At 39.6% G+C, this 24347-nt stretch overlaps 3 protein-coding genes across 7 annotated transcripts; 2 read left to right on the top strand and 1 right to left on the bottom strand.

Annotated features, from left to right (window-relative positions):
- The first annotated feature begins 4718 nt into the window (after positions 1–4718).
- LOC103716220 (uncharacterized) lies at positions 4719–6588 on the top strand. The gene has a single exon (XM_026808375.4). It carries the CDS (start codon positions 4909–4911, stop codon positions 6151–6153), a length of 1245 nt encoding a protein of 414 aa, XP_026664176.2. The 5' UTR covers positions 4719–4908; the 3' UTR covers positions 6154–6588.
- A 2927-nt stretch (positions 6589–9515) lies between these two features.
- On the top strand, positions 9516–17725 carry LOC103716229 (putative prolyl 4-hydroxylase 3). Of its 5 annotated transcripts, none has more exons than XM_008804155.6 (8): positions 9516–10075; positions 10231–10318; positions 11075–11172; positions 11261–11358; positions 12799–12928; positions 13100–13287; positions 13509–13597; positions 17396–17725. In XM_008804155.6, the coding sequence occupies exons 1-7, from the start codon at positions 9837–9839 to the stop codon at positions 13580–13582; spliced, it is 915 nt and encodes a 304-aa protein (XP_008802377.2). In that variant the 5' UTR covers positions 9516–9836; the 3' UTR covers positions 13583–13597; positions 17396–17725. The 5 variants fall into 5 exon arrangements, with proteins under 5 accessions (XP_008802377.2, XP_008802369.2, XP_089784005.1 ...); XM_008804147.6 differs by having other exon boundaries at positions 9522–10075; positions 17275–17725; XM_089927879.1 differs by having other exon boundaries at positions 9705–10075; positions 11021–11172.
- A 2097-nt stretch (positions 17726–19822) lies between these two features.
- LOC103718534 (putative polyol transporter 4) lies at positions 19823–23148 on the bottom strand. Its single transcript, XM_039115138.3, has 2 exons — positions 22739–23148; positions 19823–21554 (listed from the first exon to the last, which is right to left on the bottom strand). The coding sequence occupies exons 1-2, from the start codon at positions 22956–22958 to the stop codon at positions 20179–20181; spliced, it is 1596 nt and encodes a 531-aa protein (XP_038971066.2). The 5' UTR covers positions 22959–23148; the 3' UTR covers positions 19823–20178.
- Between the last annotated feature and the right edge of the window lie 1199 nt (positions 23149–24347).

Raw genomic sequence — 24347 nt, 5'->3', positions numbered from 1 at the left:
TATACATCCAGGGTTTAGGGTTTACAACATTCATATCAAAATTTATCTTGATTGATAGGATAACGTTTAGGGTTACAACAATCCATGTCGATGTTGATTGAATAAATTGTAGGTACACCGGCCGATCACCTATCAAATCAATACGAGGTTTATCGGGCTAATATGGCAATTGAGGATTAGCGAAATACATGAGCTAGTTGATGGTGTTAATTAGGTCGTGCCTGCCGCTGAGCTAATCACCTACTTTCATATTAGATCAATAGGCAGATTATCTGTAGCTTTCTCCTAAATTACGTGTCAAACACTAGCCAACGCAAAGAAACTGGTAAGATCACACAGAATCTCTGTCTCAGGATTGGCACCAGCCGACACAGAGAAAGGACCACGAATAGGGACACCGCATGGGCGCGTGGCTACCAGCCGGAAAAAAAGGACGGGCCCCACCTTGCGCTACTCTAAAACGTGGGGTCTTATATCTGCTGTGAACGGGAACGGCATAATAGTCTCGTGATGGCTGATGCGGACGCCACCGAGACGAGACAAAATAATACCCAAACAGCACTCGTGTCATCTACTTGGAGCCGCATTCTTCGTCCAAAGCGCGATTTTTGATGGTACCAGGACAAACTACTGCCCTTCGGTGTCAACATGAAATAAAAGCATTTTTGTTCTTTCTTATTCTAGTTATTCCACCCAAACAATCACTTTTGCTCTGTTTTTTTTTTAAAAGAAGAAGGGATGTGATAAAAAATTTTGTGGATTAAATGCAATAATGTGATGCAATAGTTTATCCTGATTAATTCTTCATTTCTTCTCTAGAAATAAAAAAAAAAGGGATCAGCTGACCCATTTAACCCATTTCACTATCTTTGAACCAAATGACGGATGGATCGAGATGGTCATCAATTTCTTGTGCTTAAGTTAATTAAGCAAGGCAGAAAGGTTAACATAATCAAATGGAGACTCCAGAAAAAAGCTCACAGTTGAAGCGCGATTCATTTGTCATGAGAGGTTGTGATTAGGGATATTGTGGGAGAGCCAGTTGCTCTCGATTGAGAGGGAGCCAAGTTGGGTGAGGTTGTCGAATGCGAATGAGATCTTACTATAAAAGTCACGGCTGCTAAGATTAAGATGCACCGGCTTGTTAAAGGGAGAGCAAGCTTATAGGGATCGGAGGGTCCACCTCTAACATGCTAGTGGGGAGCAAAATGGTAATCATCCTCGAACTCTATTGGCGAGTTGTCCTTGGGGATCGATGTAGGGATCAGGAGTCGCTCGATGCTTTGGATCATACTATTTGGGCGAACTTGAGTATTGGATATGATCATCGAAAAGCTGAGGTGCAAGCCTATATCATGCAGAAGAGGGTAAGGGTTTGGAGGGACTTGAAGTTATAGGATTTGAGGAGGAAGCACTTACTTGAATTCTTGTTTGAGGGTGTGCTCCACGGTAAAAATTATACCCTACACCAATGTAGCCATTTACCATGCCAATCAGATCGTTTCATTTCGGCGAGCTAATCATTGAGACGAGCACATAATGAATGAAGCATTAAAAAATGAGACGATCTAATTTGTGTCAACAGCCTCACCAGCAAGATTTAGACGAAAATCATCTCGATGATCGGTGGAAGGCAGGAATCCATATTGACGATGGTGAACGAAATTTAAACTCAAAAGTGGGAAGCATTTTACTATTTCACTTTTCCCTCTGATGGATGAAGCTAATCTTGTTTTAAACAACAGTTGACTCGGCAGTCGCGCATGGTGGAGAGGGTAGTTAACGCTAGTTCAGTGCATGGGCAGCAGGAAAGAGAAGGGAACGAGCCGATAGGTTCCGGTCTAATAGATCAGAGATTGGTGGTTGGATCGAAAGCTAGCGGACATTTAGTTCTCGTCTATACTTTTAGATGCCCATTTTGGCTTATGTGGCATAACATAGAGAGAGGCCCTTAATATATGATAATGGCTTATCTTGGATTTCCTGATGGAACCATAACTCAATAGCCATTTTGTGAACACAACTAACTTTATTTTAATTGACTTGTAAATATGGATAAGAGGAGGTCTCATATGTATTATTGACAAAATTTTGAATGTGATATGCAAAAAAAAAAAAAATCTATTTTGATGAGTTCCATCTTATTAAAAAATTCTAGCTATTTTTTTTAGCCTCGCTTCACCTTCTTGCAATTGGGGAAGCGTTGGACCAAGACTAATATCAATTTCTTTACGTTGCTTGAAAATTCCGGCAAGTAAACATAATAAATTGGAGACCTAAGGAAAAAAATAATCATGGTCAGGGCATGATTAAATCGTGCTGGAATGGAAGCACACTAACTTCCAAATCAACAATAAATATATTAAAGATGAACATGTTAGTTATAAGGGGGAAAAATTACAAGCTAGCAACCTGGACAAAAGCAATAGTAGATGAGTGTGGTAGCAGCCTAATGAACTAGGCTGTGGCCGATGGTTGCCTCCCTCCTCCGTAGAGGGTTTGAGAATGAATCATAATAGTGCCATTCCTTTAAAGTATGGTAGTTTTTAAGTTGGAAAAAACATAAGAGAAATAAAATAGTTTCGATGAGAAAATTATTGTTATTGGTACTATTATTTTGTGGAAACAATAGTCAATTTTGAAAGAATTTATTATCAGCCTCTTTTAGATATGAATCTATCTGTTCCGAGGTGTGAAGTGGGAGAGAACAGATAATTGGAGTTTTGAATAAGACAACCTTTGCATTTTGAATTTTTATCTTTTTTTATTTAAAAATATTAAAAAAATCAAATTAGAGGTGTTAAGCTTTTATTATTCTGGCGTCAGGATTTAGCCCGAACTGTACGGCAGATTCCCACGCATTACGCACCCGTTCACTATTTTGTTCTCAACCATTCCGATTCCAGCAAATGGAGGTGGAAAAGCAGTAGCGCGCACAGGTTGCACAATTGGAATGATGCTGCCAAAACAAAAAAACTGCTCTGGTTTCTAACCTATTATAGCACATCTCTATAGGTGAAAATGGTGTGGGGCCAATTGTTGATATCTTTAATATCAAGTCATAAAGTACCTTAGTACTCCTTTCTTCAAAGGAATCCAAGATTATAGAGTAGTCTTTACTGAAGTAGGTATCAATCATAATATCTCCGATCTGTTCACCGGGACGAACCATCAAGAGACCTGCTGCAGGACTTTAAAAGATTACCATAATTAGCTCTTCTTCTCGCCCATTATGACTATTACAATAAGAGCACTATGGCATTTGTAATTATGTATTGACTTATTATACATGCATTCATTACAATGCCATGTGACTCCATGCTATGCTACTAGAGAGGGAGAGAGAGAGAGAGAAAGGTGGTATAGCGCTGTCTTTTTATTTTTTTAATTTTTGGCAAAAAAAGAGAGTATTAAGCATGATTCCAAAATAGAAAAAAAAGAGAGAGATTACACGTCCGAGAGTTACATATAAAAAGAAACACCCATGCACACATATACATAAGATAGATATTTTTATTTTTTATTTTTGGCATCTCACTCACATCTTATATTTATTATGTCGGGAGATGTGCTGACTCCAAAAGACTGTGCTATATTATTTTCCAAAAAAAGATATAAATCATGTGATATTTAATGATAGATATTTTTTTAATTACAAGGAAATAGAAATAATCAGCAAATTTTTTTTCTACATGATATATTTATTGTTTTGCTCCATCATTTGCTATCACATTTTCATTGTGTTAAAAGTCTCACTGTGCCGTTCTATTAAGATGATTAATGCACCAAGCTATGCTATGGAGAGCGGGGTAGCTATGACGGCGATGTTAATCATAAATAATAATAACATGCTAAGATTTAGAATCACATTAATACCGTATTCAAGTTTGAGAGATATACCGGCGGAAGACATATTGAATACGATCTTCAATCACCTGAAATAATAGTGGCTGGATCTTTCCTTCCTTACTCCTCACAAAAGATAGCCGTCAATGGGGCAAGCTATCAACCACATGGAGAGGAGAGGGGGACCTAGCCTATATATAGAAAACATAGAAGAGCCTTTCCATTAAAGGCTCCAAAATCCTAATTGAGTTTCCTGACCTACATACCAAAAGTACCACAATAAATAAGGCTCAATCCTATACATCCAAAGTGCACCAAAGCCCATAAAACAAAATGATCATACATCATATTGGGCTTAACCATAGTACTATTCCGAGCCATACGTCTAACTCGTTTTATAAAACAAAAATACGCAATCAGTGTAAGCCCATATTTTGAAATTATTCTAACAGGCGACTCTACAAGGAGTATGTCTCTCAAGAAAAATTTCACCAACGCCATCTTTTTTCACCTCCTTCATTGGCCCTTCGAGGCTGAAACTCTAATAAAATAGGATCTCATTCAAAATGATTAGTCAAAAAATATTATTTAAAATTTTTAATTTTATATAAATATTTAAAATTTATTTAATAAATAATCGATATAAAATTAAATATATATCCACACACGAGTTCTCATAATAATATATTTTAATTAACTATTTTGGGTGAGGTTTCAATTGTCACACAAAAGAAGTTCGTCACGCCCCACCATTTAGTAGTAAATTAGCACTCACACTCCTTTAATCCCTTGGTTTCTTTGGATCCCCTCCTGCAGCCCAATGCTTTACAGATTAAAGAACTCCACTGCTCCCACTTTTTAGCTCCCTCTCTGGCTTGGTTGAACATTGAATGCTTGGAAGCTAAATAAACAGTACGGTAAAAAACCTTCCATTGTTGGAATTCTTTTCTTATTAAGTTTGCCGCCGCCGCCACTGGAACGCCCTCGGAGCTCCCCTGAGAGGAGGGAAGGAGATGATAGAAGATCTCTCCTTCCGTGGCTGCGGCTAGCATTTCTCCCCTGATGCCGAGGCAAAGGCGGATACTTTCCCTTCTGCTTTTCTTCATCCCCACCTCCTTCTTCGCCCTCGCCCTCCTCCACCTCTCCGGCGACGGCGCTACAGCCTTCTCCCGCCCCGCTACCCCCATCCAGGAGGCGAACTCCGCGGCTATGCTCGCGCTGAGGGAAGAAGTTTCCCTTCCCAAGCCCAAATCCCACCAAAAGTTGAGACTTTCGGAGAATGCGAGCGATGGGTTGGGATCCAGCTTCGCTTCGGCTCCTAAGGGCACAAATTCGTCCGACGCCAGGTCTCTACTTCGCCGCCTGCATTCCAACGCCCGCTCGAGGCGGTTCTTCGCCAGAGCTTACGAGTTCTTTTACGGATGTTCTCCCGTTCGTCCCAATCCCTCTTGCGAAGTTCGATTTTTTATGACTTGGATCTCTTCGTTGGAGGCATTTGGCCCCAGGGAGCTGCTGTCAATGCAGAGCCTGTTCAAATTCCACCCGGGTGCTTGCTTGCTTATAGTCTCCAGCACCATGGACTCGCCCAGGGGTACTAAGCTGCTGAAGCCCTTCAAAGAGATGGGCTTTCAGGTGGCGGCAATGTCCCCGGACTTCGACCTTCTCTTCAAGAAGACACCTGCCAAGGCCTGGTTCAAGCTCCTCCGGAAAGGTGAGATCGATCCCGGGGAGGTGGCACTCGGGCAGAACCTCTCTAACCTGCTCCGGCTTGCAGTCCTCTACAAATTTGGTGGAATTTACATTGACACTGATGTTGTAGTGATGAGGAGCTTCTTGGGTCTTAAGAATGTCATCGGAGCTCAGGCGGCGGATGCCGAGACAGGGAATTGGAGCCGGTTGAACAATGCCGTGATGATATTTGACAGGAGGCATCCTCTTCTGTATAAATTCATCCAGGAGTTTGCGCTGACCTTCGACGGGAACAAGTGGGGGCACAATGGACCGTACCTTGTTTCAAGGGTGGTCTCAAGGGTGATGGGAAGGCCTGGTTTCGTGTTCACGGTGCTGCCGCCGGTGGCATTCTATCCGGTGGATTGGAATAGGATAGAGGGGCTGTTTCAGGGGCCACAGGGTGGGAACCACTCGAAGTGGGTGGCGGCCAAACTCGACAGAATTCGGGAGGAGAGCTTTGCCGTGCACCTATGGAACAAGCAGAGTAGAGGCATGAAGGTTGAGGAGGGGAGTGTCATTGCAAGAATAATGTTGGATTGCTGCGTTTTCTGCAATTTTGATGTGTCTGCGCTGTAAATAGTAAGGAGTAGGAAGAAGTGGTTGAGATGTGCCAACATCGAATGCCAATTTTTACCACAGCTTGTTGTCATGGAACATCTAAGTCCATTCCATGGCTGCAGCGTCTGAAAGAGAGAGATAATTGTAAGAAAAATATTCTCTTTTCTTTTTCTCCTTCCTCTTGTTTTCCTTTTATTATGTCGATCTTCTTCTGTCAATGGAGATATCATCACAACCTCTTTGGTATGATGGGTATGTCTGTGCAATAACAGTACTATAAGGTTGTGGATTTTATTCTTGTGCTGTCGAAACTTTGTGCGTGTATGGGCCTGGTTCTGCCTAACAAGTTTGCATTGCAATTCAGGATATTCAATTGGTATCTGTTTGTGATGTGTGTGTATTCTCCGATGAACTTCAGTCCGATTATCTATGGCAGAAAATGGATTTCTACCACCCATGTCATTCAGAACCTAACGTATCAGAATACTTTTTAATTGTTGGAAAGGAGGCATAAAATGTTTCAATTGAACCTCGTTTCCCAAAAAGTTTTATTTGATTGTTTGATCACACTTGATTTCATGTTCTACACAACCTCCCGTTATGTTCGATGACGATAACCTCCCTAATTACATCAATTGTTTCTGAACTTTTGAAAAATGTCCTTCCTTTCTTAGCTGACATAGTTTTTTTCCCTGAAAGAACATCTGAAAGAAGATGCTATAGTCCATTGTTGACATTTGATCAATCATTAGTGCTCTCTCACTTTTTATTCATCAAATCATGTCCTTTGCAGACAAAAATACCCCAGAACAATTTTTATGTTTGTCTGGTCATGATTATCTTATCTTGACTGGTTTCTCTTTCCTTTGGGTAAAAGTTTGTGAAGTAATAGTTTAACCTGTGATGCTTCTTATGATTTCAATACATTTCAGTCTGCATGAACTGAACAATCACACTTCATAGGTGTTGACTGCCTTAGGAATAGCTATAAAAGCAACCTATCGTATTATTATGGTCTTATTTTGCTCCTGAATTAGATTTTTCACTATAAAAAGCAATGCATGAAAAGTTCTTCACCTTGAATGCATGGCTGTTTATGTATTTCTTTATATTCCTGCTCTACACTTTCGATAATGCTTTTAGGACTGGCATTAGGAATTTTCACCTCAATAATCTGAATTAAATATTCCAAAACAGCTTGCTTGTCTATTCAGTTTCATACCCGCATATTTCTGGTGATTCTGCATGAATTAAACCACCATAATCCAAGATTTTGTTGCTGAGAGATCTGCTTCTGATTGGTTGAAAAGCCTTCGCACTTTGTATCTTTAAAGACGATAAACATCCCATGTTAAACTCCAATAACAATTATTCTTCGGATCATTCAAACCACGAGACCATGACTTGGTCTATTTTTCCCCCAAATCCATCTTCAGGATACAATTTTCTCATATGGTGCACTGTACCATTATGACTATGGACAGTGCAATGTTTCTGGAGAGTTACTAGTCCTAATCTCTTAACTTCAACTGTTCTTCAGATTACTGCAAGCTTAATGGCTGGTTCTATTTTGTCTATCTGCAGAAATCCTATGACATAAATCATTGTCCTGATTGTTGAAGTATTCCCCATTGCAGCAAAAACATTAAGAACAGGTTTCAGGATCAGTTGGATAAATGTGTTTCATGACTACTGTTGCATGACTAAATGTGCTACTCTTCTTTATGTATCAGGCACCACAATCTTTCTTATTGGAACTTGATATGCCTGCAACACTTGACTACTGCACAGTGGTGGCACCCTACTAGAAAGAGGTTTCAGGATCAGTTGGCTAGGTACTTTCCCAAGTGTTTCACCTGGATAATTTTTATTATTAATTTTTTCCATTATATTGGTAATGCCTTCACTATTACCGTCGAAAAGGAAAAAAAATATTTTACATTAAGATCCAGATAGGAACACCCTACAATTTTTTTTTCACTACAAATACGCATCCTATGTGTTTCAAAGGTGAAGATGCCCCACAGGTTAAAGTTGTGCTCTCTGCATTTGATCTCCTGGTGTTCTGTTTGCTTCAGACAGTTGAGGACCATCAATGATGCTTACCGCTGCAGCGTCTCTGGACTGCTTTTGTTCTTTATGATATTGCTGAAATATTTATCTAGAACATGCAGATAGGGAATTCAGAATTGCTTGCTTGATGAATTAACTCCAGGAAAGTTATATCTGAACATCAAGACCATACTATAGCTATTCAGGTTGAAAGACTAAGGTGAGAGACATATCGGCCGAACAATCGATGCGATGAAAGGCAAGACAATATGCAACATGGAAACTGGATTGAATGTTTACATCTGATTATTATCATCAGCAGAGTTGGAGCATCATTCTATGCAGTCAATAAGGGTCCCTTTTCTATGGGGAAGATGGCCTCTTGCACCCCACCTTTCAGTGTGCCCAAAGTTATGCCAGATAACCTCTTAATCAAATTGAGCAGCACATAGTTTACGCTTCATGATGGTCCAAATGCTGTAGGGGGATTATTCAGATCCAATTCCTTTGAATGGTTGAAAGACTCAATGATGACAGAAACTGTGAATACTCATAACACAAACCTAACATGTAATCCTAGAGTGGCATGCAGTCCCCTGTCCCAATAACCATGTCTCATATTCTAATGGAATCCAATGCATGGCAAAGAGAAGAAAGAATCTAATCTTTCTGATATCTGACATGCTAGATATACATGTGGGTGTAACAAAAAATATACACATCTTGTTAACCTAAAATGGGCACTTGCTAGTACATGCCATGGTCCTTGATAAACAAAATGCCCATCCAAATGGTAGCTTATGTCCCAATAGGCTACGGCCCTTGCTAGTGCACCATCGCGCCGTCGACGACAATAGATCTATGCAGTTACATGATCACATAATCTATGTTTAGGTTCATGAAGCAGCACAATCTATTTCCTGGATTTCATAGAATAAACAAAGATAATAATGGTCCATCTGTTACTGTGAGTGACTCTGAATTTTTATCCACTTGTCACCTCATAAATCCTACCCTAAAACCTTTCTTGCTTCAATTAAAAAGGGAAGAGCAATGATACAATGTCATTATAATTTGATGCATCCCATGACATGAACTACGTTTCACACCTAAATAGTGATCTACAATTTGAGATAGAAGACGACATTCTAGAGTTGCAGCTCCTCCTGCGTCTTCATATGATCGATCAAACTTAGCTACAAGCCCATGCCCTCTTCCAGCTTCTCAGCCCAGCCCTGAATAATCTTGGGGGCCTAACTCTGCTTGTTAATAGTGGGCCCCCAAAACTAGATCCAATTACATTTATCTGGATGCCGATTGAAATGAAATCCGGCGAGCGCCGCCGTTTGGCGAGCCGCGGGAAGCTGAGACGCGGCCGGGCGAAGACTTTTTTCCGCTACCGGTGACACCGACTCCAGTTTTCCCCCAGACCTTGGGCGCCCGCCGCTGGAATCCCGATCCAACGGAACTCTTCCTCCCTGGAGGAAAGATTATGGAATAAAGACCAAGAAAGAGAAAGAAATAAACAAGTTAAATGCTGCAGTGTTCCTTGCCAAATATACATGGGGGTGGTATCCGCCATTTATTTCCGAAGGAATCACCGTCGAAAGCTCGTCCTTTTATTCCTCTGAGCTCTCTCGGCCAAGGCCATGGCTTTCTCGCGGCCGTTGTTGATGGCAAGGGGCGTGCGTCGCCCCCGGTTGTTCTCGAACCGGCGTTCGTCGCTGTACGCGCTCGCGCTGACGGTGCTCCTTATGCTGTCTGTGGTCCTTCTCATGCTCCTCGCCCTCGGCATCTTCTCCCTTCCCGTCCCTTCCAACAGCGCCCCCGAAGGCGTCGACATCCGCCATGATAGATCCGTCTTCGAGGCGACAACTACGTATCTCGGGTTCTTTCTATGCTCCTTTCCTTTCCGGTGTTGCCGCTTTCTTTGCTCTGTATTGGGTCCGATTTGATTTGATGTGATGGACGCTGGATTTGGTCTCGTTGCTTTAATCTCTGAAAAAGTAAAAAAAATTGAGTTTTGGGTTGTGGTTGCTGCAGCGATGGGAATGGACTAGGGAAGAGAGGGGTGCAGTGGACAGAGGTCGTCTCGTGGGAGCCCAGAGCGTTCATCTACCACAATTTCTTGGTCAGTCTTTGCGAAAGCTCATTCTTTTCCTGCTCTCGCGCTTGAATCTTCCCCTTTTTTTTTCCTTAGTTTTTGACTTTGATTTACTTACACTTGGTGTCAGTTTAAGATTCTTTGGGATTATATGTTGGCGATTTTGAGAAACATCTGATTTTTAGATTAAGCAACGCAGTCCATTTGAGAAAGGAGAGAGTTCTTGGAAAGTTGATGACTAATTCGTTTCACCATTCTGGCCTAATCTTTCTGATTTTTGACTGGTTTGTTTCTCTGAAATGTGAATCAATTATGTCCTGCTGAAACCAAAGGATTCTCACTGGTTGTCTCACAGGGATATGTATCATGGCCAGCAATCTGACATGGTTTCTCATGTCTTAATATGTCGAAGCGTTGGAGCCCACGATCTCATGTTTGCTCCATGTTTCGAGATTCCTTCAAAGGGTTCAGTGTATGTCCTCAACATGCACGTAGTGTCCTTATTCACACACATAACCAGTTAGCTATTAACTATTGTAGTTTTTTTCCCCTTTTCTACCTTATTGGCTTTCCTTGTTTTCTTCCTTATCCTTATGGATGCTGGAAATTAAAAGGCTTCTTATCTATGGTCAGAGAGTATTTATTATTTGGATTTGAATGCTACTTTGTAAATCTGATTACTGGCTAATGGTAATGGATTCTGTATTTTGTGCATCTCCTGCCTTTCAGAATGCTACTAAATTGAAAGTGTTACACATACTGATTTTGATGTACATTTGTCAGTCCAAGGAGGAGTGTGAATACCTAATTAAACTGGCAAAGCCTCATATGGTGAAGTCGACAGTTGTTGATAGCACTACTGGTAGAAGTAAAGGCAGCAGGTTTGCATGCTTCAGATCTCTCTTATATTCAGGAAGTTTTTAAACTAGTTGACAGTTTCTCAGCATTATATGTCTGCAAGATATGCAGGGTTCGCACAAGCTCAGGCATGTTTCTCAGACGAGGACAAGACAAAATCATTCAATACATTGAAAAAAGGATAGCAGATTATACCTTTATACCTGTAGGTATGTATGAGAAAACCTTGATTTTTTGTGGCTGATATATATATATATTTTATCTTGATCTATTTCCTTTTTCTGATGAATGCTTCCTCACGTTACATGGCTTATGGACAAAAAGCTCTTATTATAACCCATTTATGTTTTTTTTTTTTTAATAATGGGTGAAGATTTAATATGTATTGGATTATGCACCGTTTTCTTTGTGCTTTCTTGAAAACTTGCCAATAGTGTTTCTATTATTGTAGTGATAGCAGTTTTTGGTGATGTAACGCAATATTGACTAATCAATATCTTCCAAGAGCTGTTGCAAAAGAAAAAATATTAGAAATAAACTGTGAAGGAGAGAGAATCAGATAGAAGACCCATATGGCAGTAAGAACACTGGTTGAAACGTGTATATAGACCATATTTATGGATCTGATTGATAAGCAAAGAGTTTGGGTCTTTTTTCCAATCGTAGGCTGTAACTAGCTCTCCTTTTAAGCCCCCAAGGGTCTAAAAGAGCTAGTTTCTATACCTATTTGATTTTAACAACTATTGACTATACAGGAAACAGGCAGCCATTTTAGAACAAGGGAGGAAACTTTGGAGGGCATAGCAACTGCTTGTATGAAAAATGCATAGTGCTCAATTTGTTCATAATGCTGCATCACTGAGAGGGGATACACAAAAGGTGCCATGTTTTTTCATACTTTCTGTCAGGTGGGCCTACTGAAAGATTACTACTCTTTCTGCATTAGATACTTGCGGAAGGGTTTATGCGTTACAACAACAATGAATCTTTTAACTCACTTCTTGTGTAATTAAAAAAACTGCCTCAAGTTATGGCATTGATGTCCTAAAACCGAAAAATGTCTTGAGGGCATTGTCATAGACTCCACATTTTTTTTCTTTTTTTTTCAGAAAAAACATAAAGGGAAGCATAAAGTGTGAACAACAACATGAAGTTCATAATAAATTTCATTCATGTTCTGGATTGAATATGAACCCCTCTATGAATCTACTGAGCAAGTTGTATATTCTGGACTCTTACTCATGCTGTAAGGCTATAAAAGCTAATTTCTCGTAAAAGTCTGCAGTCTGCTGTTTTGCTGTTACAATAATTTATTATCTAGAGTTATGATGGGGGAAGCATAAGAATAATATTTAAAGATATGAATTATTGAAAAAATTCATATTATACAACATATTGGCTTGAAAATTTTTACTATTTGAGAGTTTTTCCCTGCATAAGCAGAATGGCTCTTTGTTAATTTTTTCTTAGTTTGAAGCAATTTAGATTTCATGCATACAACAGGCGAGCGACAAAACTTTATCAAGATACTATTTTTAATTGGTTTGATGATAGTTTCATTTCTGCTTTACTGGTGGCTTATCTATGCACTGCACCTTTTTTTTTTAACCATTATGCAAGGAGACTTAAACTGACTTTATGTTCCACAGAGCATGGGGAGGGGCTCCAAGTTCTGCATTATGGAGTTGGACAGAAATATGAACCACACTTTGACTACTTTCTTGATGAATTCAACACTAAGAATGGGGGTCAGCGTATGGCTACCCTTCTAATGTATCTGTATGTAGACTCACATCTTATATGCTGTCATTTTTTTCTTATTATTTTTATTTTTCGATAGGAATGTATCCCTTCATAATTTTCTAGTCATATTAAGCTGCTTGGACACAACTCTGACATTTGCTCTCTCTCCTCTCCTCTCTCTATATCTCTCTCATTACATATGTACAGTTCAGATGTTGAAGAAGGCGGTGAGACAATATTCCCATCTGTCAAGGTCAACAGTAGTTCTTTACCATCGTACAATGAGCTATCTGAGTGTGGAAAGAAAGGTCTTTCTGTTAAACCAAAGATGGGAGATGCCTTACTCTTTTGGAGCATGAAGCCTGATGCCATTGTAGACCCATTAAGTTTGCATGGTTAGTCATTGTAGTTCCCTTGCCCATAAAATTTTCTAGTTCAAGAGCATGCTTTTTAATCCTCAAAGTATTCTACATGGCATGGTGTTTGGTTTCTTGAACGTGTCGTTTCATCCTATCGTCTGGAAACTGCTGTTTTTGTGAAAAAAAACTCTGGGTTTTCTTGTCAAAAGTATTGCCCAAATCTTGAATATGAGATAATTCTTGATTTTTTTTTTCAGGTGCATGTCCTGTGATTAAAGGGAATAAGTGGTCATGTACGAAATGGATGCATATCCATGAGTATGAAGTTTAATGTATCACATTACAGGTATTTTCCTGCTTCCGGCAACTGGAACTTTAATTATACGTAGTAATTTGTAGAAGCGGTTCAACTTCCTGGAGGATACCTTACTGACATGATATTTGACCAAGATATCTGCACAAGCTTCAATGATCCAGATATATCATAGTCAGAAATTTAATTCCTTTTATTAAAGTGTATTTTACATATATACCCTTGCAAACAATGCTTGTTACATATTTGCCCTCCAAAAATCACTATTTGCACAATAATACCATTTTTGCATGGTTACTGCTTCCGTTAAATTTTTGGCCAAAGGTGTTAATAGATAACTGTTTTATTTGCAAAATAACTTCAATGCCCTTTTACAGTAATATCACTGAAAATTTTATATAAAATTTTAGCTCTTTTTGATGCAAACTAAATGTTAAATTTTTTCGGGGGAATTCACATAAAAGAATAACAATGTCAAATGATACTCGAAATAGTTATTTATTAATGTTGTTAGCCAAAATTCTAATGGGAGAGGTGTTCATGCAAAAACAATGATTTGAAGGGTCTATATGCAAATAGTAATTTTCAAAGGTTAATGTGCAATGAGCTATATTTGCAAGGATGTATATATGCGAAAAAACCCCACCTTACATGATATTTGGCCAACAAATTTGAACAAGCTTCCATGATCCAGATATGTCATACTCAGATCCATACTCCTTTTACCAACTCTCAGTCATACTTTTGTACCTTACTGATTTCAATAATTGTTGCAAGGTTTTTGCATCTTATATAGAAATTGTACGATAAATAAACTATCTCCGACTTGATTCCTAGCTTATAGCAATGACTAGTGAAAATAGTTTACCTATGTAACCTTTTGGTTGTCCATGTCATTATTATAACAGTGAAGTGGTGAATGATTCATCAAGGAAAATGGTGGAAAACAAGTTATTTGGTGATAAAGGAGTTTGCCTGTTATTGGTAGGGTGAACTGGAGCACTCACCTTGGAGGTGCTCAACTATATAAATTTGCATTTTATTCGACATCATATGGAGATTGGTACGGGAGTTTCAGAGTATGAGAGAGCATTTTCGGCAAGGCTTAAAAGAGGCTTTCGGGGACGAAACTGCGGACTGCTTAGAAAGTGCCTCACAAGAGGGGTACCGAACATCTGAATTCTTCCAAGGGTGAGAAGCTTAGCAGCATTGAACAGACAATCTTGGTACTTAAGATGAAATATTTGACTCAGCGGGACCCCTTCTTTTAGCAGTTGGGAATCTCGGTTAGTGAGCCTGCCTCGTTTCATTCTTTAGTTATTCCACCTCCTCCCCCTTTGACCCGACGGCATGAAAAGCAAGAGACCTCCAATAATCAGGAAGTCCAGCAGGAGGATGCTCCTGAGAGAGAGGTTTAGTTGGGGGTCAATTCATCAGGTCGCAGCACCTTTTTTTCTATTTCGAGCAATATCCTTTTTTTTTTATAGAAGCCATTCTTTTTTGAAAGAAGGGTAAATCAAGCCGCCTTTATTAATGGAATTCCTCCGGGCGTATTACTGTTTTTCACCGAGGGGGTGGATCGAAGCGATTGCAGCGAAAAATTGACCTGAAACGAAGCACTTCGTCTATTGGCTTAGGTCGAAAGGGCTTCCCAGCAGAAGCAACTTCGCCCTTCCCCTTTCTCTTGAATGAAGAGTACAAAGGCTCTTCGTGCCGAAGGGGGGTACGACCAATTCCCAGGTGACATGTCCATTTATGGACCGGATATCCCCCCGAGGGGGCAGGGGGGTAACGTCCATCTAATCTGGAAGTAGGTGTTTGAGCGAGGTGTCCGAGCGAGTCAGGGAAGGAAATGACTTTTTGTTTATATACGATAAAAGTGGTCTTCCCCGGGGTGAGAAAGAGAGGGATTTCGACCATTTCCCGTGCATCATCCTAGTAGAGTACTTGTATCTATGTCAACTGGTTATTCCTTACCTCGGGACCAAATTGGTTATTGGGCAGTCAAAATCGTGACAGGTGTACCTTGTTAGGTTCTACATATTCATTTAATGCTCTATGTGACATTGCTACATTTAAGTGATATAATGAATGAAGGAGGCAGTCCATATGATGTTCATTTGAACGCTGCTACAACGTTAGATGCATACCCAACTTGTTGGCAATATCAGCTTTGATTTTTGACACCAATGTTCTGACTTGGATAATAATCCAATTAGAGATTCAAGGATACGACTAGTTCTCCTAAATTTTTAGGACACGAATATGGGTAAGTATATCCTCCATGTGATTGTCTGCCATAGAAGTTCAGTTATTAAATGTATATAGACACTCCTAGAGAAGAAAGCATTCAAGATGAACTATACAGATCAATGTCCAGAAATCAAGTTTCCAACCAATTCATTGATCTTGTTGAAGTTTCTGGAAACCACAGATTCTATGATATACAATTTGTTTCTATGACTTATCTAAGAGGAGCCAAGTGTACTAAATTCAGGATCGACAGAATGCTTGATTAATAATCTTTGACCTCGTTGTTATGAAGATTGCAATATTTTGTGGTTTTTGTATGGTAAGTGAGAGAAAAGACAGTATTTTGCATTATATTGCAGCATTAAGTGCTCTGTGTGTGTGTGTTTTTTTTTTTTTGTTTTTTTTTTTTTTTTTTGGGGGGGGGGGGGGGGAGGAGAATACACAAGCAAGAGACACATGAACTATTTAGGCACTAGTGAAGATTAATTTCTTTATCAGTGCCCATTCCTCTTGATTCATACTTTGCAAGTATAATGTGTATTGCCATTTTTGACCTCTTCTACATGAAAGGGATCCGAATATAGTTGCCTGGATCAAGTTAGTTTTCTCGTTTTCTCCATATCATGTAATCTTAATGCACTCACCAATTGCTGTCGTATCAATTCCCTGAAGCTGTAGTTAGATTGTTGGAAGTGCATGCCTTAATTTATATATTTCGAGCTGAAGATCCTGGGGCTTCTAGAAAAGATCACGAAAAAAGGCAGTGCATTAAGATTACAATACACAAGCAAGAAACACATGAACTATTTAGACATGAGCAAAAGTTTAATCACTTTATCAGTGCCTATACCATGACAGATTTGACCAACTCAATGAAAAACTAAGCCCATCCATCTTAATGCATACCTTGTCAATTTTGACCTCTTCTACATGAAAGGGATCCTAATATGGCTGCCTGGATCAAGTAAGTTAGGTTCCTCATTTTCTCACCATCATGTAATCTTGATGCACTCACCAATTGCTGTCTTATCAATTACCTGATACTTTGGTTTGATTCTTGGGGTGCATGCTTTGTTCTATATATTTCGAGCTGGAGATCATGGAGCACCTATGAAAGATCCAGGCAAAAAAGCAGTACACAAAGTATATGCAAAACTGAAGAATTTTTAGATTTTCTGCAAATAAAATGCACTTGTTAAGGACATATTTAGAGGAGCATGTACATAGAAAACACAGAGGCACATTCCTTTGAAAGTAGGCAACTATCACATTTGAAAAATACCCCAACATGACAGTTCAGCATTTGAAATAGCTATGAGGTTAAAGAAACAGGTTATTCTTAAATCTTGTTCTTCCTTTAATCATTTTCTGGTGTGGAAGCGAATGAAGCACCCATTTGCAATATCTAGGACTTATATTTGTCACTTACTGTTTGGTATTTTATGCTGTCCCTCCAGGTTTATCTCTTGGATCATTTGGCTTGTCAACTGTATCTTTCGGTTGAATTTTCCGTTCATCTCGCAGCCTAACTGCTTATATTTTCCCCTCACTCTGTACTTCATCTTTTCCATCATATAGGATAAACGTGGTTCTTTTCAACCGATGGTTAAGCTCGTGTCAGGCGATCGTAAATTTATTGCTGATATTTCAGTTGTAGTCTTATATACCCAGCTGTAGAAAGAATTGATTTGAGACACACAGAAATAGGAGCGACAGTGGAGACGGCTGTTTTTTTTTTTTTTTTCTTCCTTTTAACAAAATGGATTTTGACTAATTTATGCTGGATGTTATAATGTTTTGTATTATAGTGACTGGTTCCATTTGCTAGTCAACAAATGTGATGGGATTAACATTTATATTGTTTTTTAACTTATTATATTTTATATCCAGTCTATTGCATTCCAGAAATATGATTCAAAAAGTCAAGAGTATAATTTATCTGCGGGAAATATGATTTAAAATCGTTTTGACCTCGTCACTTTAGATATGATTTGCTTTGACCAACCTTTGACTAAGTTGACTTTGGAAATTTTCCGTTCATGTAAACATGGAGGATTTGTGTAGTAACAGGGCTGATAGGAGATTTATGTGCTCTGCAAGCACTTGTACAGTTGTACAATTGCTAGCTAATAGGAAACAAAAATATATCATCGTACTATTGACTTATGGAATTTGGAAATGGAATCCAGAGAACATAATTGTATTGATCTTTCACCTGTAATCACCAATCCCACTAGGCCCCGTAGGGAATGCAACCTTAGGCAAGGGACATTTCTCCAAAGTTTAGAAGCCATTTAGCTATTATAAGAGATTCTAACCCATGAAACGAGTGGAGAGAATCTTATTTAAGGGGCAGAAAAATGATGGAGAAGTCATATGTCAAGTTGAGGAAAAAAAATCCAAGTACTAATCTAACACTTAATTGACCATTATTCATAAGCTCCGGCACGAGATGCATCAATATTTTCTAATCCAAGAATCCTCTATAGAGTAACAAGAATCCACATAGATTCACATTGGCTGACAGAGTTCTCATGGAGAAGCCAATAGAACTCTAGTTTGCAGCGGAGACTTTGCTATAAAGGCTGCTTGCTCAGAAAATGGTTTTAAATGGCTACTTCAGTGAGTGGAGATAACCTCATGAAGCCAGTCTTGGGGCCTTGTCAACCAATAGAAGTGGTATATACCAATTGTAACCCTAAGCAAAAGCCCCCACATGATTCAAGAAATTATTCATATCGAACTTCTTTCGTCTTACTAATGGTTGGGAGTGATTGTGGGAGTCTTCACCAAGATAAATATAAAAAGTGGGCCTGAGGGAACGGTCCTAGTAAAGGATAATGCCTGGCAATTCAAAAGACTGGCAAAAGTTCAGACAAGTATTTTTTTTTTCCCTTTTATTTCTTTCTTTTTGAAAATCCAATTTCTAGCTCGATATACTGCAAGAAATACTTGCAAACTTAATTTCATGAAGGTGTCTAAGTATATAATCATAGGTGAAAGAGATGGTTAAAGCTTCAACCTATGATTACTAAGCTAGGCACCAGTATATAACCATTTTCCAAGGAGGTGTCCAAGTATATAACCACTGAATAAAGCAAAATGAAGGTTTTCAAAGAGACTTTCTGGTGGGGTCATAGAGGATGCTAAAGGTATGGGGGGCATATGATCATCCATCAAAACCCTGTGGTGCCACCTGATGATAAGGTATTGAATGTTATCTAAAAGAAAGGTAAGCAAATGTAACAAATGCCATCCTGATATCCATTTTGAGCACTATTAGTATTACTTCAGAACTGTTGTAAGATTCAAAAGCAGAACACCATTCTGAAGTATGGAAACTGCCCCGATTGGAAGAGATTTCATCGTCCAGTTGTTTTTGTTTTACGAGAATTCATATTCTACAGAGCCACTGCTGAATGTATTGGGTCTCCGACCACCGAAGGAGCTTTGTCAAGGAAGATTCAGGAATTTTTTGATTACCAAATGCATAATGCACTGAGTAAAACTGAAGTCAGGATTTTTCCCCTTGGCTTCCAAAACATGGCAATGGGGATATCAGTTTCTACAGTCAAATTCTTCACTAGTAGAGTATTAAATAAAAACTCAAACCACAAAACATGACATTAATGTCCAAATAATTAGAAGCGTGGCCTAGGACGGTAAGTGCTTGACTAGGATTGTAATTGTTTTGAGGGAGAAACTTGGCAGCATGGTAAGATTGCTCCATTATAACCTGGTGTCACAGATTTGAAACATGAAAACAAACTCTATATACAGAGATAAATGCCCATATTTGCCCCTCTCTAAATCCCATACTGGCAGAAGCCTCATGCACTGGGTTGGGTTCTCTAAATCCCATTCTGGCAGAAGCCTCATGCACTGGGCACCTTTTTATATATGTTCAAGAGTTTTGGAGGGAAGTGGTGATAAGAATAGCTCCATAAAAACTGTAGAGATAATTGCAAATGTAGAAATAAGAATAGCTCAATAAAAAAACATTGCTTGTTGGTAAATAAAGGCCATTTGAATTTGCTTTCTGCAACTTTTACCAGTAACACAGATCGTTGTGAAATATGTATACATTGAATCTTTTGAACGTGTCAGGTTTGTTCATGAAGCAAATTACAGAAATTGTAATTTGACTTATACTCTATTCCCATTCCTGGCAGCAGGACTATACACGCAGCATGATCGCTCCACCATATAGTCTTATAAGCAGCAAATCTGGTAGTAATCCTATAGGGATTCACAAGTCAGAAGCAGTGGAAAAAATGATATCATAAAGAATGACATCTTGCGGCAGCCTAGCTCTGCCTGCATTGAGATATTGTCACAGAGCTGCAAAACAACCGGATGTGTTAATTCCTCTGCACCAGATGCTCCACATCACCAAGCTCTACTTCACCTCTCTCCCATTCTATGCCGTTTTGGAATAACACCTCAATCTGCTCCAAAGTCTTTCCTTTGGTTTCAGGAACATACTTGTATACAAAGACCACAGACACAGCTGAAACAAGCGAAAAGATGAAAAAGGTGCCTGCCACAGAAAGGATGCGGCACATAGACAGGAAGGACATAGCAACCAGGCCACTGCTAACTCTATTTCCAACTGCTCCTAGTGCAGATGCCTGAGCTCGCAGCCTCAGTGGAAATATTTCAGAACTCAGCACCCAGCAAACTGGGCCCATCCCAACTGAGAAGAATGCAACGTTCCCACAGACTGCCAGTATAGCAACCCCAATCCCAACTTTTGCCGAAACCAGGTCATGTCTAAGCAGTGAAAGAGCAAGGCTCAACCCAAATAAACACATAGTCATCCCAATTGTGCTGACATACAACAATGGTTTTCTACCCACTCTATCAATTAGAAAGATTGCAACTAAGATGAAGAGAGTTTTCGCAAAGCCAACAGCAACAGTGGCAGCAAGAAGTTTGTTGTCCGACTTGATTCCTGCATTCCTGAATATTGTTGGGCTATAATACACAGTTGCATCGATACCTGTGACTTGCTGGAAGCATTGGATGCCAAATCCAGTGATCAGCATCCGACGTACAGCAGGAGAAGGCCTAAGGAGTTCACGCCAGACGGCCTTTTCCTTGTGTCCCTCGGCACCTGTAACACTAGCAGCTTTCTCTATCTCCGACAATCTCTGCTCCGCATCTCCGTCACTGTCACTAACCTTCATCAGCACTGACCTTGCTTCATTGACCCTCTTCTGCATAACCAACCACCTAGGAGACTCTGGGATCACAAACAGCGCAAAACCAATAAAGACAGATGGGAGGATCCCAACACCGATCATTACCCTCCAGCTAATATGTTCTGAAAGGCCAGAGAAAGCATAGTTGGATATATAACCAAGAAGGATTCCTATATTTATAAAAATCTCAGGGAAAGATGTAAGAGATCCTCGGGCAACAGCAGGGGATATCTCTACTATGTATACCGGTGCAATCATAACACCAAAGCCTATCCCAACTCCAGCCAACAGCCTGCCTATCATCAGTACTAGGAAAGAAGGAGCAAAAGCCATTATAGTAGCACCAATTTGGAAAACAATGGCAGCCAATCCCATAGTCCATTTTCGCCCAATAGCATCTGAGGTTCCTCCACCTACTAAGCTACCGAAAAGTGAAATAATGCTCAAACACCCAATTAGAACTTCTTGCTGCACTTCTGTTATGTGCAAATCCTTTTGAATGAATAGGATACATCCACTCATAACACCCACATCTGCAAAACACAAGCGACAAATCAAAACTTGAACTTGAGTTGAATGTTTATATTCTGTTCTGTATAAATAATTGTGTGTGAAAAAGAAAGAGTGAGAGAGAAAGAGAGATCAATGAGGTCCTATGTAATTTTGAGAGATAACAAGGTTCTTATGTTGTTATACTATGTTTCCCAATATCCTCGTATCGTATAAATAGTTGACTTTCTACAAATTGATAATTTATGACTGCTTATCAGAAAATCATTGCCATAACACAATAAGCCAAATAAATTTGTCCATGCGAATGAGAATTGAAATTAGTATAGGAATTTTGATAAGCAAGTCCTCCTTTTACAACCACAATCCTACAAAAATCCCCATTTCTTCTATTAATTCCCATCATCACATAAAATAGGCAACAAGAAAATGAGCTGTATGACATAACTTAACCATCCAAATTACAAGCGACACATATAACTTCATGCGGTACACAGTATAATCCAACCAGCATTTTTTTGGTATTTTCAGACAGGCAGAAATGAAGTGTTTTCATATTCTCCAATAAACAGTTAGCAGCCAATAGTTAGCTCTAATCCAATAACATAGCATCCGAATTGACTAGAAAAAGCAATAGCATCCCCATGTGAATATCTTTAACATCTAAACATACAACAACAGAAGAGATTAAAAAAAAAAATCACAACTTCACGAGGGTAGAAGGTATGCTGGAAATCTGTTGTATTGCTGGAAAGCAATACATAATATGAACTTGATTTTAAAGTAGGTATCATTGAATGCGAAATCTGTTGGCCAAAACAAAAAATAAAACAACATATATACCATTTTACCAGTATACTGGCCAAATGGCAAATCTGAGTAGTAAAACTCCATCAAAGATCGCCAAGATTCTGCATCGCTTTCCTCGATGCAAGTGTTCAAAAAGCACTCATCGGTTAAAATCATGAGCAACGTATCAACCAAAATTCAGACTTTCCACCATCGACACGAAAAAAGATATCTTGACCAGCACTAAAGAAGCAATCAAACAAGTATTTCATACATTCATATATCCAACAATAGTAGACTTCTTGATCAACAAAAAACCCAGGCTAGAGAAAACAGATCTAAGGGATCATTCAAAGTTATACACCGTAAACAGTTAGAAATTTAAGAGTTCAAAACAGCAAGGAGGCCTTATTCTCACCATAACCAAGAAGAACGTTGTTCAGCGACGCAAAGACAGCACAGGCGAAGACGTATCTCCTGCTCTCGCTTCGCCGGCTCCGCCCCATCGCCAAGACCTCTCCTTCTGCCTCCTCTTCGTTCACCCCGGCGTCCATCCTCCTGTACTTCCCCTTGCCCCCCAGCCGCGGGAGCCTCGGCAGCCCGTTCCCGTTCCCATTTCCGACCTCCTCCAAATCCATCGACCCTAGCCCCTCTCTCGCTTGCTCGATGTCCCTCTCTTCTTGTCGACTGGGAGACGAAGAAGCGAGCGAGAAGGAGAGCAGGGATTCTCCGGATCTCGATCGAGAGTACTCGGTCTGACCGGAGACTCAGCATTTCTTGGAAGCAGAGCGCCGAGGGAATAGACCTGGCGACTTTTATTTTCTATACGTTTGGTAATTTGTTTTTTTCGACTTTTATATCCATTTTTACCGAATAATTAGGGCGGGTGCCGGGTGCCTCTGGGCCCACAGCTGGAGTAAGACGGAGAGGCCGTCGGGTTACTGCCGGTCACGTGTCAAACCATGATTGGTTGAAGCATGGAAACTCGAGGCAGTGTCATAGATTGGATTGGCGTGGAAGTGTGGTGGGGTACAGTTCGTCCACTCAAATATTGCCACGTCATCATAGTCGTCCAAAAAGGTCGGACGGTCGATTTGGTCTGGAAACGGACGTTGCTAAACAGTGAATTGACGAATCACTCTGACGGATTCTTGTGAGATTAATGTACCAGTGGGGTCCACCGTAGAGAGGACATGTAGACTGGGATTCGTCGAGCTATTTGTGGTGGTAGCGTCGCGATTTTGGTGAGGGGTACCCGGAGATGTAGGTGGGGTAAAGGGAACGCTCAACCGACGGCTGGAGTCTCCACGACGATGCGGACGTGCGCATACGGATGAGTTATCCGCGACGCTAAGGGGAAGTAGGAATCCAGTTTCGCGGGCGAACCCATGACCGTTGACCGCGTGGGGAGTAGATCTAACCCTGTTCAGCGTTAATCTCGCCGGCTTCTCAGCTAATTTATCTGTCCCTGTCCCTCTTCCTTTCTACTCTCTTTCTTCTTCCTTTCTTTATTATTTTTTTAGACGTGGGAGCTCATCATCAAGGCCAGGTGGTTCGTAGACCATGCTTGAAGGCCCAAAACTATGTCATTACACGTATGGTATGGCACACCGGATATTTATTTGTATACTTAGAACTCGTTTTGATTCGTGAAGAAAACAAGAAAAATATAATCAATGCAAAAAATAAAAAATACCGTAAATTTGATTGAAGGTTTTAAATAAGAAAGATGGAAAAGTAATACTCTTTTATGAATAAATTTTTCACATTTCAGAAAAAAAATCTATATGGAAGATAGGAAAGCCACTTTTCCGTGAATTAAAAATTATAGTAATTTTTTAATCAAAAATACCTATAAGCTATCATGATATTTTTATAGCTATTTTAATAGTCAATCTGTTACGCTATTAAAAATTAGCACAACATAAAAATGTTGCCTAACTATTAAATATTGTTAGAACTCTAAAACCTCAGCCTAATAAAATCTTTTAATATCTATTTTTAAATATCTATATGTGTATATATAT

This window comes from Phoenix dactylifera, chromosome 16 (assembly GCF_051530095.1).
Source record: "Phoenix dactylifera cultivar Ajwa chromosome 16, Ajwa_hap1_PhDact_Kaust_v1.1, whole genome shotgun sequence".
Classification (NCBI taxonomy): domain Eukaryota; kingdom Viridiplantae; phylum Streptophyta; class Magnoliopsida; order Arecales; family Arecaceae; genus Phoenix; species Phoenix dactylifera.
Note: the sequence above shows the minus strand (reverse complement) of the source record. Positions and strands in the feature narration are given on the sequence as shown.

Bases quoted from the DNA above. Each gene is read 5' to 3' on its own strand.
- LOC103716229 (XM_089927879.1), top strand. From the start codon at position 9,837: ATGGCTTTCTCGCGGCCGTTGTTGATGGCAAGGGGCGTGCGTCGCCCC. The intron at 10,076-10,230 runs GTTCTTTCTATG...TGGTTGCTGCAG, and splicing joins GCGACAACTACGTATCTCGG to CGATGGGAATGGACTAGGGA. The intron at 10,319-11,020 runs GTCAGTCTTTGC...CCTGCCTTTCAG, and splicing joins TCATCTACCACAATTTCTTG to AATGCTACTAAATTGAAAGT.
- LOC103716220 (XM_026808375.4), top strand. From the start codon at position 4,909: ATGCCGAGGCAAAGGCGGATACTTTCCCTTCTGCTTTTCTTCATCCCC.
- LOC103718534 (XM_039115138.3), bottom strand. From the start codon at position 22,958: ATGGATTTGGAGGAGGTCGGAAATGGGAACGGGAACGGGCTGCCGAGG. The intron at 21,555-22,738 runs GTGAGAATAAGG...TGTGTTTTGCAG, and splicing joins CAACGTTCTTCTTGGTTATG to ATGTGGGTGTTATGAGTGGA.